The sequence below is a fragment of the Capra hircus genome, chromosome 5 (assembly GCF_001704415.2).
Source record: "Capra hircus breed San Clemente chromosome 5, ASM170441v1, whole genome shotgun sequence".
NCBI classification, from domain to species: Eukaryota; Metazoa; Chordata; class Mammalia; order Artiodactyla; family Bovidae; genus Capra; species Capra hircus.
The window spans coordinates 102,429,597-102,445,487 of record NC_030812.1 but is presented as its reverse complement, the minus strand read 5'-3'; the positions used below and the strand labels follow the sequence as shown (position 1 = coordinate 102,445,487).

At 55.9% G+C, this 15,891-nt stretch overlaps 1 protein-coding gene across 2 annotated transcripts; it reads left to right on the top strand.

Moving 5' to 3' along the window:
- On the top strand, nucleotides 123-15,695 carry PTPN6 (protein tyrosine phosphatase, non-receptor type 6). 2 transcript variants are annotated; one of them, XM_005680926.2, is made up of 16 exons: nucleotides 123-432; nucleotides 6,428-6,550; nucleotides 6,729-6,923; nucleotides 9,423-9,612; nucleotides 9,762-9,878; nucleotides 9,964-10,077; nucleotides 10,231-10,327; nucleotides 10,689-10,768; nucleotides 10,933-11,082; nucleotides 12,073-12,204; nucleotides 12,316-12,470; nucleotides 14,366-14,433; nucleotides 14,532-14,683; nucleotides 14,782-14,873; nucleotides 15,192-15,331; nucleotides 15,500-15,695. In XM_005680926.2, the coding sequence occupies exons 1-15, from the start codon at nucleotides 419-421 to the stop codon at nucleotides 15,304-15,306; spliced, it is 1,794 nt and encodes a 597-aa protein (XP_005680983.1). In that variant the 5' UTR covers nucleotides 123-418; the 3' UTR covers nucleotides 15,307-15,331; nucleotides 15,500-15,695. The 2 variants fall into 2 exon arrangements, with proteins under 2 accessions (XP_005680983.1, XP_017904032.1); XM_018048543.1 differs by lacking the exon at nucleotides 123-432 and adding an exon at nucleotides 6,090-6,343.

Here is a 15,891-nt window from a genome sequence, read left to right as displayed (position 1 = left end):
TCCCCATTGGCTGGTGCTCCCTTGGCCAGGGTGACTTCCTGGGCTTTGCCCGCAGCACCCAGCTTCCTGCGGCTCGGTTGGCTGGCGGGCCAGGTGGAGTTCCAGGTGGCTCCTCCCTTCCCCAGGGAAGGAGGCGGGGGACAGGCAGGCGTGCTGGGCTGGCGCTAGACTGCCGAGTGGGGCTGGAGGGAGAAGCCAGCTGCTGAGGCCAGCTCCGCCCCACCTGTCCCTTTTCCAGGGTTATTTAGTCCAGGGGCTTGTCCCCGCGGTGCCTGTGGCCTGACAGGCAGCATCGAGAGGAAAGTGGCTGGTTTCTGAGCATTCTTCCTCACCTGGCTTGGGCCCCTGCACAGCTGCGCCACGGGCTTGACCCCGCCCCCTGTGCCTTCTGCCTGGGACTCCCCACCCCTCTGGGGAAATGCTGTCCCATGGGTAAGTCCCCTGCTCCATCTGGGTAACCGGGGCTCTTGTTCATTGGGGAGGGAGGGGCGGGGATCCTGCTCACTCCTGACAGGTGCATGACCATGAGTGTGACCTGCCCCTGTCCCCTCCCCAGGTCACTTTCCCCACAAGATGCCAGAACTCCAGCCTTGTTCATGACCCTCTGACCCACCCCCCTTCTCTAGTACTTTCTCCCTGACAGATGCATATTTATTCTCACCAAATTTCTTTCTCCGCCCTCTGGTCCCCTGCTTCTGTCTTCTGCTAAGGACACGTCCCCTAGGGAGCTGAATGACACCTGAAACATTACACATCTGAAAGGCAAACCTGAGAAAGATGCCCTGTTCCCACTAAATGTCCCAAATCCTTCATTCCAATCTCCCTCAGTTTTCCTTCACTCCTCTGCATCAATTCATTCAGATACTGTTAAGTATCTATTGTATGCTGGTGCTTTTTAGTTTTTAAGTTTTTTTAAGATTTTTTTTTAATGTGGGTCATTTTTTAAGTCTTTATTGAACTTGTTACAATGTTGCTTCTGTTTTATGTTTTGCTTTTTTGGCCCCAAGTCATGTGGGAGGGATCTTAGCTCCCCAGTCATGGACGAACCTACACCCCGGGTATTGGGAGGTGAGGTCCTAACCAATGGACTGCCAGGGAAGTTCTGTCAGGTGCTTTTTAAGGTGCTGCCAGTACTGTAACAAACAAGAGACACAGTTCCTGCCTTCACGGAGCTTCATGCGGGTGGAAGGGGACAGACTGCCCAAGGAACCCATTAAATAGGATAATTGCCGGGTCTCAGAAGTGTTACCCAGAAAATAAACCAGCTTCACATGCTAATAAGGGACTGGGGTGCCAGTGGCATCACTGGCTGGAGGGGCCAGGGAGGGCCTTCCTGAGTCGGTGACGAAGGAGCTGAGACCTGGATGAGGAGGAAGAATCAGGCTCCAGTGCTGCTGGCAGAGGGAAAGGCCAGTACAAAGACCCTACTGTGGGAATAAACTGAATGATGGTGCCTGAGGGCAGAGTTGGCCAGTGAGGACAGAGGAGGGCTGGGTCACGTGGGGCCTTCTTGGTGTTTGGATACTACAGTGAGGACCTGCTGGGCGTCTTGGTGAGTTGGTAGGTTGGTTGCCCCAAGTCCAGTAAGTTCTTGCTTCTTATATTCACATCTGCTCTTGGGGTGTGCCTGCCTCCCTCAGTGCACCCCTTGTCTCCTTCAGCCCCAATGTCAAGATTCTTTTAAAAAAATATTAAAAATTTATTTTATTAATTATTATGTATTTTAAAAATATTTATTGATAGATTTACTTATAACTAAATTACTTATTAATAGATTTATGTGTAAACAAATGACTTATTGGTAGATTTATTTATAAATAGTTTATTGATATATTTATTTATATATAAATACATTTATTTATTAGTTGTGGCATGTGGGATCTAGTTCCCTGATAAGAGGTTGAACCCGAGCCCCCTGCACTGGGAGCAAGGAGTCTTAACCACTGGACTGCCAAGGAGATCCCTGCTGTCAAGGTTCTTATTGGGTCTTCTGGTCCCCCATCCCTTCCATGCTCCTGCCTCTGTCATTTTCCTGCCAGATGGTTGGCAAGTCCTTTCCTGAGAAAGAATCCTTCCTTGGTTCCTCAGGCTGGCCCTGTGAGACCCTTTGCCAAGGGTCCCGGCCTCTCAGAGAGGCTCAGCTCAGCCATAGGGCCCAGCTCCCAGCCGGCACTACGCTCGTGGGTCCCATGCCAGCTCCCCAGGGGCCTCTGCCCACGCCCTGCCTCCTCCTCCCGCAGTGGGTGGTGCAGTGGGAAGGACAGTGGCCTCGTTAGACGTCAGACAGCCTTGGTTTGTTGTCTTTCCCCTTCCTAGTTTGTGACCTTGGTCAAGTTACTTCTCTGAGCCTTAGTTTTTGTTTCTAAAGTTGGGCTAACATGGACTTCCCTGGTGGTCCAGTGGTTACGAATCCACCTGCCAAGGCAGGGGACATGGGTTTGATCCCTGGTCTGGGTAGATTCCACACGTTGAAGGGCAACTAAGCCCTTGGGCTACAACTACTGAGCCTTTGAGCCCCTCTTTCGCTCTGCAAAAACAGAAGCCACAGCACTGAGAAGCCCATGCACCTCAACTAGAGAAAGACCACAAGCAGCAGGGAAGACCCAGCACAGCCAAAAATAAATAAATAAAATTGGCTAACAGGACCTACTAAATAGGGTTGGCATATACATTAATAACGTCACATAAAAGCTGTTCATACTAAAAACCTACTTCATATCGGCTTTTTATATCAGCATTTGGGAAATATTGTTAAACCCATTTATCAGGTAGGGATACTGAGGCCCAGGGAACTTCAAGAGCTTTCTAGAGATTACTTTGTTTGCTCTTCCAGACTGCCTGTCTTTCTGCATACCTGTTGATCTTCATCTCTGCCTTTATCTCCTTGCTTCCCAAGTGAGTAATTTTCTCTTCTCAATTAGTAGGCCCTTACTTTTTTAACTCTCAGCTTCCTTGAGCCTGTTTACCTCCCTTAAAAAAAAAAAATGGGGAAAATAATTCCTAGATCAAAGCGGTTAAGAATCCACTGGCCAAAGCAGGGGGCACGGGTTTGATCCCTGGTCCTGGAAGATCCTATTTGCAGAGGGACAACTAAGACTGTGGGCCACAACCACTGAGCCCTGGGGGATGTCTGAGGCCCAAATGGGAGTGTGTGTGTGTGTGTGTGCACGTGCAAGTGCTCTGTGAACTCCAGAGCACTTATGCCAAGGGAAGGGTGGTGCTTCTTATTTATTTTCCTGCCAAGTAGAGACTGTACGTATCATCCTAGTGTCTGTCTACCTTCTGACTTGACACCCTTCAGAGAAATTCCTGTCTCTTTGATGGTCAGGAGTTTCTGAGTGCCTAGTTAGTTTCTTTTTTAAAATTCCAGAGGGACAGTGGCTTGTGGCCATAGTACAGGGGGTGTTGGGTGCTATGTAGGGACCTGCAACTTTGTGGGTGGTTGGGATGATGTGTCTACGTGTGGGTGTTTGCACCTGACTATGTACGTGTGTAGACGGACTTGGATGATGAGGTTGCCTTTAGTGGGACTGTGTGTGCGTAAGTGGATGCTTGTGCATGCGCGTGCGCGCGCGTGTGTATACTCATCTGTATGTGACAAGTAGGATGTGCATGGGTAGGACTGGACCTGGGCTTGTGACCATGTATGTGCATGGGTCTGGATGAATGTATGTGGTCATTTGACACATGCTCTCTGTGAGACATGGTGCTAAGTTTTAACCACTTGGAGGTGAGCCATACCAGCTGTGGACCTCCTGTGCTGGAGGTGAGGGCCCCTGGTAGTGGAGGTGACGGTGTCCATTCTCTTCCTGCCCCCTGCTGCGAGAGAGAGTTCATAGTCTTTCAAGGCTACTACTGTCTAAGATAGAGGTAGTCAGTGTTAGACCATGAGATAAACAGATCAAGCAGGGTCTCCAGAAGCCCTTTCTGGGGGTGGGGAGGGCAGAGAATTGATATTCAAAAAATGATAAAGTAGCCAACATAAAAAAATAGACTTTCATTGGGCTTGAGCTGATTCTTATTTTTCCTTCTTTTTTGAGGCATAGCAAACATAATGTGCTTGAATACTGAACATCACATTTACTTCATCTGTGTACACACCACTCAGATCTGCTATCCCAGAAATTGCCATCTCCCAGTCAGTATACTTATTTTAATGAAGGGGCTACATGCTCATGCTACAGTCTTCAAAAAGGTGGACTGGAAGGACTTCCCTGGTGGTCCAGTGGCTAAGAGGCCCCCAAGGCAGGAGGCCTGGGAGAGATGCCTGCTCAGGGAAGTAGATCCCACATGCAGCAACTAAAGACCCTGCAGGCTGCAATGAAGCTCAAAGATCCTGCATGTCATAACTAAGACTTGGTGCAGCCAATTAAATAAGTAATAAATACAAAAATATTTTTTAAAAAAAGGTGGAAGGAAAGAGATGGGAAGGTCCCTCCCAGACCCTTCCTCCAGCTACCCGCTCTGGTCCCTTCCCTAGGGAATCTACTCACAGGGTTTCTTGTGTATCTTTTTTTTTTTTTTTTTTTTTTTAAATTTTGGCTGTGTCTCAGGGCTTGTGGAATCTTAGTTCCCTGAGCAGGGATCGAACCCTTGCACTCTGTAGTCCTAACCACTGTACTCCCAGGGAAGCCCCCTCTTGTGTATCTTGCATTGGGCTTCTTTCCTCTTGCTTTCGTTTGGCGGTATGTTTTTTTGGAATTAGACGGAGTATCACAAGCTTTTAGTGTTTAGGGCCTCCCCAGGTGAACAGGCCCTGAGAATACGCCATGGCCAGGTCTGGGTGCCCCGCTGCGGCCCAGGAAACAGGCCCCTGGTCAGAGTCCTGAGCTCCGCCGGATTCAGACCAGACCCCCTCAGCAAGAACCTACAGTTCAGACTCCGGTGGATCCATCCATAGGGCTGGCGGCTCTGGCCCCACCTGCTTCCCATTCCGCCTCTCACCCGACTGCAGGGTTGGGGCACGGTGGATGGCCCAAAGGCTGAGGACAATAAGCAGGGAAGGTGCCAGTTGGACAGGGCTGCTCCAGGGTCATTTTGTCCAGCCCTCTGTCCCAGGGCACCTATTCAGATGTGTGTGTCAAGGGAGGGTTTCTATGCCTCTAAGAGGCATCTGCCCAGCCTAAACAGTTAGGAAACTGCCTCCTCCCACTTTGGCCTGATTGGAAGAGTCTCTCAACCTCTGTTTGTTTTTTTTTTTTAAATTATTTATTTATTTGGCTGCACCTAGTGTTAGTTGCAGCATGTGGGATCTAGTTCCCTGACCAGAGACCCAACCTGGGCCCCCTGCTTTGGGAGCAGAGTCTTAGCCACTGGACCCCTAGGGAAGTGCCCCCCTCCCCAACCTTTTTAACTTTTTCTCTTCTTTTTTGAAATTTACTTATTTGGCTGTGTCCAGTTTTAGTTGCAGTACACAGGATCTTCCATTGTGGTACACAGATTTAGTTGTGGCACGGCTCAATTGCTCCACAGCATGTAGGATCTTAGCTCTCTGCCCAGTGATTGAACCTGTGAGGCCTGCCTGCATTGCAAGGCAGATTCTTAACCACTGAACCACTAGGGAAGTCCCTTAACTTTTTATTTAACTTTTTATTCTGTTCTCTGAAGCCCTGAGGCCTGGCATATAGTAGCTAAAATCACTAGCTTTGGAGCCAGGCCATCCGGTTTGCACTCTGGTTTGCCATTTACTGACCGTGTGGCCCTGGGGCAAGCTGCCTTCACGCCCAGAGCCTCAGGTTCTTTGTCTGGAAAATGAGAATAATGAAGGTACCTGCTTCACAGGGCTACCGTGAGGACATATCAGATAAGGCAGGTAAATACTGCCCAGAACTGTGCCTGTTGTCTAGGCAGACACCGCTAATGATAGTTGCCACCCTCAGCATTATTATTGGTTTGGACCAGGGAAGGCTGCATGGAGCAGGAAGAGATGGCGCGTGAGCTGGCCTGGGGCGCTGGAGGCTCACGTGTGTTCTCATTCGGGTGGTCGTGTGTGGAGGTCCACCCTCCCCAGGCCTTCGATGGCGGGCGTGTGGGAAGTGGGTCCTGTCCCCACCCCCAAAGCCACCCCGAGCTTCTCCCTGCTCTGCCCTAAAACGAGAAGTGAGTGAGTTCCCCCAAGGGGTCGGCCGCGCCCCTTCCTGTCCCCGCCCTGCCGGCTGCCCCAGGCCAGTGGAGTGGCAGCCCAGAAGCAGGACAGGACCGCGCTGGGTGGCGAGGTGGCCTGGGTGCTGATAGCTGCCAGAGCTTAGCCCCAGCGTCCCCCGCCTGCCCAGACTCAGCGGCACCACGCCGTTGCCTCACGCCTTCACCCCCCTCCCCGCCCCGGGCACCCCAGGATGGTGAGGTAAGGGCCGGGCACCCATGGTAGGCAGGAGGCAGGGTGCCCCAGGGCCCTGAGGCCTCTCCTCACCACCCTCCTGGCCCCCAGGTGGTTTCACCGAGACCTCAGTGGGCTGGATGCGGAGACCCTGCTCAAGGGCCGAGGAGTCCACGGAAGCTTCCTGGCACGGCCCAGCCGCAAGAACCAGGGTGACTTCTCCCTCTCCGTCAGGTAGGTGGCCCGCGGCTTCAGCCGGGGGTGGGGTGCCAGCCCTTGGCTGCTCGTTTCGCTTCCCCAGGCCCCTGGGTGTATCCACCCCAACCCTGGCCAGGGTCCCCACCCACCCCCTACCCTCACCCGACCTCCACTCTCCCTTCCACTGGCCTTACCACCACTGGGTGCCCTGCAGGGTCGGGGACCAGGTGACTCATATTCGGATCCAGAACTCTGGGGACTTCTACGATCTGTATGGAGGGGAGAAGTTCGCGACGCTGACGGAGCTGGTGGAGTACTACACGCAGCAGCAGGGCGTTCTACAGGACCGAGACGGCACCATCATCCACCTCAAGTACCCGCTGAACTGCTCAGACCCCACCAGTGAGAGGTGAGGGTCTTCGCTCCCTGGCCCGCCCCACCGAGAAGTGGGCTGTTCTTCCTACCTTGGGCCTCTTCCCTCCGTGTGATCTGAGGGCCCCCTTTCTATCAACCCCTAGGAAGCAAGAGAAGGTTGCCTGGCCCTTCTCCAGGGTCCCTGTCCACCCATGCTCCAGGCCTTACCAGTGCCAGAGAGGCCTCTCCTCGTGGCTGTCTCTCCCAAATGGCTGGCTCTGTTGTTAGAAAGCTCTTCTTGCTGGGACAGAATCTGACCTCTTGCAACTGTTCTCTCCCCAGCATGGATTCCTATGGTTGAGGAGGAGCGTAGGGGTCAGCATGTATGAGGACACATAGGCTCATCTCAGTGTCCCCTGATAATGGGTCTGCCCTCTGGGGCTGGCTAGTGCTGGACTAGTCCCTTGACCAGACCCACATCATTGAAAACTGTCATAGGGGTGCAAGGGCCTTGTAGCTGGGCACAGAACAATACTCTAAGCATTTCCCGCCCATCTTTCTTGTTTCAAAGATATGGTCCCCAGAACTGGGCTGGCTACTCCCCAGGTGGTCTCCTCAAAGTATGGGCAGACCCAAAGACTGCATTTTATGGACGGGTTGGGGGGTGTCTCATTTTCCAGCTGTGTCTCCATGATAGCTCCTATAATTAGGGGAAGGGCAGCTGAACAACTCTGGGTTGTTATGGGAGCTTTTTTTGGCACAAACCTAGGGCCAAGCCAACTTGTCCTTGTCCTGTGTTTGTGCATCGATTGTCGAAATGATTCTGAACCTGGATTCTCTCAGCTTTCGGTCTTTCTGAGATGCATGCCTCCCATCTTGCATCCGTATTTTGTTCAAGTCACTGGTTGAGACTGAGAACTGAATGAGGCTGGGGTACAGGCCCCAGACCCACCCCTGGAGACCCTTTTTCCCATGAACATGCATCCAGGGTCCATTTCTGGTGAAGCCGCCTCCCCCAGGAGGGAAGCACTTAGATGCCTTTGCTCGTGTCTGTCCTTCCCTGGTGTTCACTGCCTCTCACCCTCTTCCTGCACCCCCCTGCCACATTCATGGGGATTTTCTGCCCAGATCCTTTTGGGCTCTTCATGACCTGGCCTCCTCCTTGTCCACAGCCAGGGTCCGGCCTACTGATTGCTGCCAAAGGATTGCTGCAGGGGTGGTTGAGGATGGAGCTGCAAGAGGGATGGAGCTGAGAGGACCCCCTGGGGCCTGGGGTCAGGGTTCAAATTGTGGCTGGAAGAGGTCAGGGTCAGAGGGACTCAAGACCAGGGCAGCTGACTTCAAGAGAGGCTTTTGGTTCCCCACGCCAGGAGGTCTGGATTCACCCGTGACCCCGGGAGCCTGTGGGGAAGGCTCTTTCTCCCAGCCTCTGCTCTGGTTTGCTCTGGTTCTTGGCCTTGGCAGCTCCCCCTCCTCCTCTGGGGAGAATTTGCATTTGTCCCCTCAATGGCTAGCTCTTTGCCTGTGGTCAGCCTGACATTTGCATGGAGACTTCCTCATCCTGTGGGGCCTGGGGGAAGAGGGTTAGCCCCCTCCCCACTGCTTGGGGGCCCTGGCCTATCCCTGAGTGGTGGGATATGGTGGCCCGGGGGTCCTGCACTGGGCTGGGGACTCTGGAAGTCTCCGAGCTGCAGTCTCCTCTGGGCTGCAGTACGATGGGGTGGGACAGACTGGCCCCCTCCCTCCTTCCCCCCATTCCTGCGGTTGGAAAATGCCCCCCTTCTCCTGTCCCTGGGCTGAGGAAACCTCACAACCTCACTTCTCACTCTCTCCCCAGAAGGAGTTTTGTGTTTTTTCCATCACGTGGTTTCCTGTGGGGCTGGGCATTGCGGGGCTACAGTTTCCTCCTGGGAAGGGGGTGTGTTTTGGGGAAAGGTCCTAGTTCTGCTTTCTGCCCCTCTGAGCCCCTTGAGCCTACCCCCCAACACCCAACCCCAGCAGCCCCTTCAGTGACATCACCTGGGGCACCCCAAAGCCCCCAAACCACTATTCACCCCGCGGGCTTGTCCACCTTCCCGACCCCCAGGGGGACTTCTCCCCTCGCTTGTGACTTCCGTCTCTCCCAACCCCATTGCTGTCTGTGGTTTGGCCTCCATCTGCATTTCTGCTTCCCTTGCCTAGCCCTGTCTTTCTTGGAGACCCTTCCTGTGTTTCTCCCCTCTGAACATTCTGGATGTGGCTGCCTTTCTGCCTGTGTCTTAAACTTGCGGAGGTGGGCTTGCTTAGAAGTCCTGAGGCTTGCCACTTATTAGCCAGGGCTTGGGCCAGTGTTCCACCACCCAGCCTCAGTCTCCTCATCTGCAGAATGGGTAGTACCTACCTCTCAGGTTTCTGTGAGGGTGACGGACCTACTCATAGTGGCGGATTTGAGAGCGTGTAGCACAGCTCAGTTCAGCACATGGCAGGGGCCCAAGTTCCCTGCCCCCTCCGTGAGCATCTGCCCAGCGCCCGCCCCCGGCCTCAGTCTCACCTCCCCGGATGCCGTCTTCCCTAGGTGGTACCATGGCCACATGTCTGGAGGGCAGGCAGAGACTTTGCTGCAGGCCAAGGGGGAGCCTTGGACATTCCTTGTGCGTGAGAGCCTCAGCCAGCCTGGAGATTTTGTGCTGTCCGTGCTCAGCGACCAGCCCAAGGCTGGCCCTGGCTCCCCGCTCAGAGTCACCCATATCAAAGTCATGTGTGAGGTAAGGCCTCTGGGCACAAGGGAGGCACCCCGCTGGGGGTCCCCTCTGTGCCCACAGCCTTGCCCGAGGGGAGGGGCAGCCTGGGCTTTGGTCTGAGGCTGGGGGATCCAGGCAGGGAGACTGAGGTGGCCTGACTTGGTGCCCCTCAGGGTGGACGCTACACAGTGGGGGGTTCGGAGACCTTCGACAGCCTCACCGACCTGGTGGAGCATTTCAAGAGGACGGGGATCGAGGAGGCCTCCGGCGCTTTCGTCTACCTGCGGCAGGTGAGGGGTGGGCCTGGCTGCCTCCTCCCATTCCCTGAGCCTCTGAGCTCTAGAAGCGGCTGACTTCTGGCCTCCCCCACCCCAGCCATACTACGCCACAAGGGTGAACGCGGCTGATATTGAGAACCGGGTCTTGGAACTGAACAAGAAGCAGGAGTCAGAAGAGACAGCCAAGGCCGGCTTCTGGGAGGAGTTTGAGGTTTGTGATGGGACCAGCAGGGTGAAGGGCTTGGGGTCCCAGACAGACCCTGCCCCCTCACTCCCCATCCTCATCTGCCCTATGATGCCCTGCTCCACCCATGGATGCCCTGCTCCCGGGCCTGAGGCTCCATTTCCCCGACTCCTCCCACAGAGTCTGCAGAAGCAAGAGGTGAAAAACTTGCACCAGCGGCTGGAAGGGCAGCGGCCAGAAAACAAGAGCAAGAACCGTTACAAGAACATCCTTCCGTGTGAGCACCCTGGGCAGCCTCCAGCCCGCCCCCAGCTCAGGCAGCGTCCACCGCCCAGGAGGTTCCTCTCCCCTAGCTGACCTCCCCCCATCGCAGACGGTCCCCTTCACCAGCTTCTATGAGGGACCCCACCCGCAAGGGAATCCCCCCTCCTTCCAGGCCCCCAGAGGATCCCCTCATACCCCACCCCACCACGTTCGTTCTTCCTCTGAAACCTCCAGCCCACACGGGTTGAGATCCCTCAACCCATGTGTGTGCCCCACCCCGGCCTGCCCGAAGGGCTTCTAGACAAGGATGGCCTGGGAGCTCAAGAAAGGTTTCTGACCCAGGCCCTTCTTGCTTCCTTTCTGCCCACTCCCAGTTGACCACAGTCGAGTGGTCCTGCAGGGACGCGACAGTAACATCCCTGGGTCTGACTACATTAATGCCAACTACGTGAAGGTCGGTGTGCTCGCCGGTCACGGTGGGAAGGGCGCGGGAAATGGACCCCGGCTCCTGGGGATGTTGGGTCCAGAGACATTGGGTGAAGCCAGAGCTGTTGCCATGGGTGAGTGGGTGGGTGGATGAGGGGCTCACAGCCCTGCTCATCTCTGCACTCTGTCCAGAACCAGCTGCTAGGTCCTGATGAGAACGCTAAGACCTACATCGCCAGCCAGGGCTGCCTGGAGGCCACGGTCAACGACTTCTGGCAGATGGTGTGGCAGGAGAACACCTGCGTCATTGTCATGACCACCCGGGAGGTGGAGAAGGGCCGGGTAGGCTGAGCCCCACGCAGCCCCCACCCCCAGGACTGCTCCACTCCCATTAAGCTGGAGAGACACTTAGGGGCACCTCAGAGGGCAAGGGCCCGACCTCCTTGGGGACCTGAGGCAGAAATCTGAGTACATGATGACTCCTGGGTCTCTGCTTCCTATCTGGGACTCCCCTGACCACCAGACCCAGATTTCCAGAGGCCTCCATCCCTTAAGTGTCCCCCCACCCCGTGCCTGCCATCCCCCTTGGGGTAGTAACCCCTCCTCTCCACTCAGCCTCATTACTGTCTCTGAAGTTGGCCCCAAACTCTCACCTCATGGGCAGGCTGCCCCCTTGCACGGCACCTTCTGCCCTGGAGTGGCTGTGACCTGTGCAGAGGTGCGTGACCTCTGCATCAGGCTGTCCCCCCGAGGACCCTGGTGCTCAGGCCTGGTGGCTGCCCTCCAGCCCTCACCTCCGACCTGCCAGGCTCCTTCAGGTTTCTGTGCCTCTGCAGGAGCTCATTTCTCCTAGGAAGTGACTTCCTCTCTCCTCCCTATCTCTGCTCGACAGACACCTCTTTTTTTTTAAAGACCCGGCTCACATGTTCCCTCCTCTGTGAATGCATCCTTGATTTCCTCCATTACCTAGAGGGAGAATTAGTCTCTGCCTGCACCCCCTTACCCCGGGCTCCTCAGTGGCTCAGTTCCCTGGCTCACCCTTCTCTCTGTGAGCTTCTGGAGGCACTGGCGCACCGGGCTGTGTCTTACTTGTGTCTGGCACTCCAGTCTGGTTGGCGCAGCTTCAGGTGCGAGGTCTGTACCGGCCAGCATGTGCGGAATGACTTGTTGAGCGGCTGGCCAGGTCTCACCACCTGGAGCATGCTGAGCCAAGACCTAAGCCTCTGACTCTTGGCCAGTTCACCCATTCATCCATCAGATGCTGCGGGGCCAGCACTGGGCATTCAGGCCCTGCCTCTGTGCCTTACATCCCTCCCCACCCTCTCTTTTCAGAACAAATGTGTTCCATACTGGCCAGAAGTGGGTAGTCAGCGTGTTTATGGACCCTATACTGTAACCAATTGTGGGGAACACGACACAGCTGAGTACAAACTCCGAAACTTACAGGTCTCCCCACTGGAAAATGTGAGTGTCCCCTGCTCCTGCCCCAGGATGGGGGCCCTGCTCACGCTTGTTCTCCTGGGTTTGGTAGAATGAAGCCACGCAGGGCACATTGACCCTATGTCCTCCACCCAGGGGAACCTGATTCGGGAGATTTGGCACTACCAGTATCTGAGCTGGCCTGATCATGGGGTCCCCAGCGAGCCTGGGGGTGTTCTCAGCTTCCTGGACCAGATCAACCAGCGGCAGGAGAGTCTGCCTCATGCAGGGCCCATCATCGTGCACTGCAGGTGAGAGTGACAATGATATGATACTGGTGATAATAATCCAAGTAGTAGCTGGCAAGTGAGTACTGCCAAGCGCCCTGCACTGTTGTAAGCAAATTACACGTGAATGCATTTAAAGCCTCCCGGGCCCTCCACCTCTTCTGGGTTCCCTGATAGCTTCCAGACCTATGGGTGGAACTTAGCTTGAACCAAGCCCATGGCTTGAGCCCATGCCTGGCATGGGGAGTCTCCATAGAGGCGTAGCGTCTGGTCCAGTCTAGTTCAACCTGCCATGTGAGAATGAGGAAATGGGTCAAGCCTCTGGTCAGGTCACTGCTGGTCCACGGGGAGAACCTGGAGCAGGGCTCACGGTAGATGCAGGTCCAGGTCACTACTGTTTCTTCACACATGCCTACCCACGGTGTTTCTCCCCGGGGTCGGCGTGGCTCCCCAACTCTTCTCTTTACCATCTGCAGCCATAAGGGGGAGGGGTGCTGAGGCCTCTTCATGCCGCTCCTATTTCTCCCTTCCTGCCAGTGCCCCCAGCTCAGCCCCTCGGCTCAGGCACCACTAGGTCCACTGGAGCTCCCCATGTTCATGTTCGGGAGACCCTGCTAAGCTGGGGAGCTGAGGGAGCAATGAGCAGCAGGGGCCCCAGCAGGTCGCCTGGCCTGGGTGGATGGGAGGGGGTAGGCAGGGGTTACTGGACAGATGTAGCTTCTGTAAATTCCAGCTCCTCCACTCCCTGGCTGTGTGATCTCAGACAAATGACTTCACGTCTCTGATCCTCAGGTTCCTTATCTGTAAAGTCAGTGTTTCATGGGGCTGTGGTGAACGTGAGACCCTCTCACTGTGTCTGGAGTACAGTAAATGCTCCAGAAGGGGGGGGTCATTCATGTTTTGATATCTCCCATGGGGGGACGGGGGTCTGTCTCCTTCCCTTCCCTTCCTGCTCCCTCCATGTGACCCAGGCTTTGAGGACCAGGACTTCCTCCTTCTGCCCACCAGCTCTTGTGTGTCCTGGGGCAGGGCTGTGTGGGCTGAGCCTGGATGTACCCCCCACGTCTGTCTCAGGGACTCTACCTCCAGGGACAGGCCCATCGCCAAGAATGACCCAGCTGCCCGTGGCCCCCCCCCCCCACCTTCTTGAAATCCCCATGGCCTTAATTTAGACGTTACAGGAAGGAAGTGGGTGAGAGGGTGTTATTTTTAACAATCTGGGTTTGAAATTAGACAGTGTGACTTGGGGCATCGGCCTGACTGGCCTAGTGGTGGAGGTGAAACTGGGGTCTCTGTGCGGTCTTGAGGCTACTGGGGTCTGTGTGCCCAGGGGGTGGCAGCAGAGGGTGGGGAGGAAGGGAGACCTCCTGTTAGCTGCTCCCCCAAGTCTCCTGAGCCCAGATGCCTCGTGGCCAGCAGGCGGATGAACTGTCCTCATCCTGTTGTCAGGATCTGAAGAAAAAGGGAGATGCAGCCTTATGGAAAGATGGTCCTCATGCAAGGAGGGCAGCCTGGCTCGAGCCAAAGCTGTGGGAGAGGGCCGGGGAGGCCAGGGTGTCAGGGTAGTAGGCAGGACAGGTGGGATGGAGTCCCAGGTCTCCTGGGGTAGTGGGGGGAAGAGGGAGAAGTGGAAGCAGGCGGAGGGGCTGGGAAGTACTGGGATGGGCATCGGGGAGCAGCGTCTTAGCACTAGTGTGCAAGGCTCTCTCCCCAAATCCCTTGGCTGGAGGGATGAGTATGGGTGCAGAGTTGGGCAAACCCCTGCCCTGCCTGCCCCACCCCCACTGCACTGACCCAGCCAGGTTCCTGCAGCTTGTATCACTGCCCTTTCCCTAAGCCCCGCCCCTGCCGGCCCCGTTTGAGCCACTGGTTCCCCACCTACATGGGCTGGGCCTCTCACGCGCCCCTTCTCTCCCCAGCGCCGGCATCGGCCGCACGGGCACCATCATTGTCATCGACATGCTCATGGAGAGCATCTCCACCAAGGGTGAGGGTGACTGGTGGGGGACGCTGGGTCTGGTGGGCGAGCAGCCCCCCGCCTCCGCCTCTGCTCGGGGCCTGACATCCGGCTGCCCTCTCGGCCAGGCCTGGACTGTGACATCGACATCCAGAAGACCATCCAGATGGTGCGGGCCCAGCGCTCGGGCATGGTGCAGACGGAGGCACAGTACAAGTTCATCTACGTGGCCATCGCCCAGTTCATCGAGACCACCAAGAAGAAGTTGGAGGTCATGCAGGTGCGGGCAGAGCAGGGGCCTGGCTGGGCTGAGGGGGCCAGTGGGCTGCATGCGGTGCTGCTGGGACCACCGGCCTACCACCACACCTCTCCCTGCAGTCCCAGAAGGGCCGGGAATCGGAATACGGGAACATCACCTACCCGCCAGCCATGAAGAACGCCCACGCCAAGGCCTCCCGCACCTCCTCTAAGTGAGTGGCCCCTGCCTAGCCCAAACTTCCTTTCAGGGAGGTTTGGGTTCAAGTATAAGCTTGGTTCTTACAACGTGTATTCACAAGTGTCTCCTGAGTGCCCTTCCACGTGGGGCCTGAGCTGCGTATACTGATGTGTGAGATGGAGCCTTTGCCCTGAGGAGCTCCTAGTCTAGTGTCAGGACGCTGTCAGGGCTGGCATCCTCGCTTTCCTGGCCTCAGTTTGCTCACCTGTGAGATGGGGTGACCCCATGTCACCCCAGGCTTGTGCTGGGGAACCCTGCCCCTATCTCCTGACCCACTGGCCCCACCCTGCAGACACAAGGAGGATGTGTATGAGAATGTGCACAGTAAGAACAAGAAGGAGGAGAAGGTGAAGAAACAGCGGTCAGCGGACAAGGAGAAGAACAAGGGCTCCCTGAAGAGGAAGTGAGCCGGCCTGTCCTGGGGCGGCCATGGTATGGCCCTTCCCTGGCCTGTCCCTGGGGCTTCCCAGCTGGTCTTTCTGCCCTGGATAGAGGGGGCAGCTGTGGCCTCACCCTGCCTTACCAACCGCACCAGACCTGCGTCTTGTCCCCGACTCCAGGTCCAGCCCCGCCTTATCCTTTCCTCCCTTCCCTTTGCAGCCTCAGCCCCGTCTCTTCAGAGGCCTCCAGTGGATGACCCACAGCCTGAACCTTGGAGCAACACCCTCCCCATTCTATTGTAATTTAAAAGACCGTGTCCCCACCTCCCTCTCCTGGGATCCTGTATATAGCCCAGCAAGGCCCCAGGTGGGGCAGGCTGGTCTCCTCGTGTAAATAAAGCCTCTAGGTCACTGTGTGTGGGTCTCTAACTCTGTGTGCCTGGCGGGAGGGGGAGGCAGGCAGGGAGCCTTCACAGTTTAACAGGCGAGTGTGAGCACGGGCCAGGTCTGGCTGCCTCTTCCCTTTCTTTAAAGTGGAGGGTGGTCCTGCCAGGGTGGGTGAAGATCACTGAGATCAGGGATGATGATATAACTGGCAACAATAACTCATCA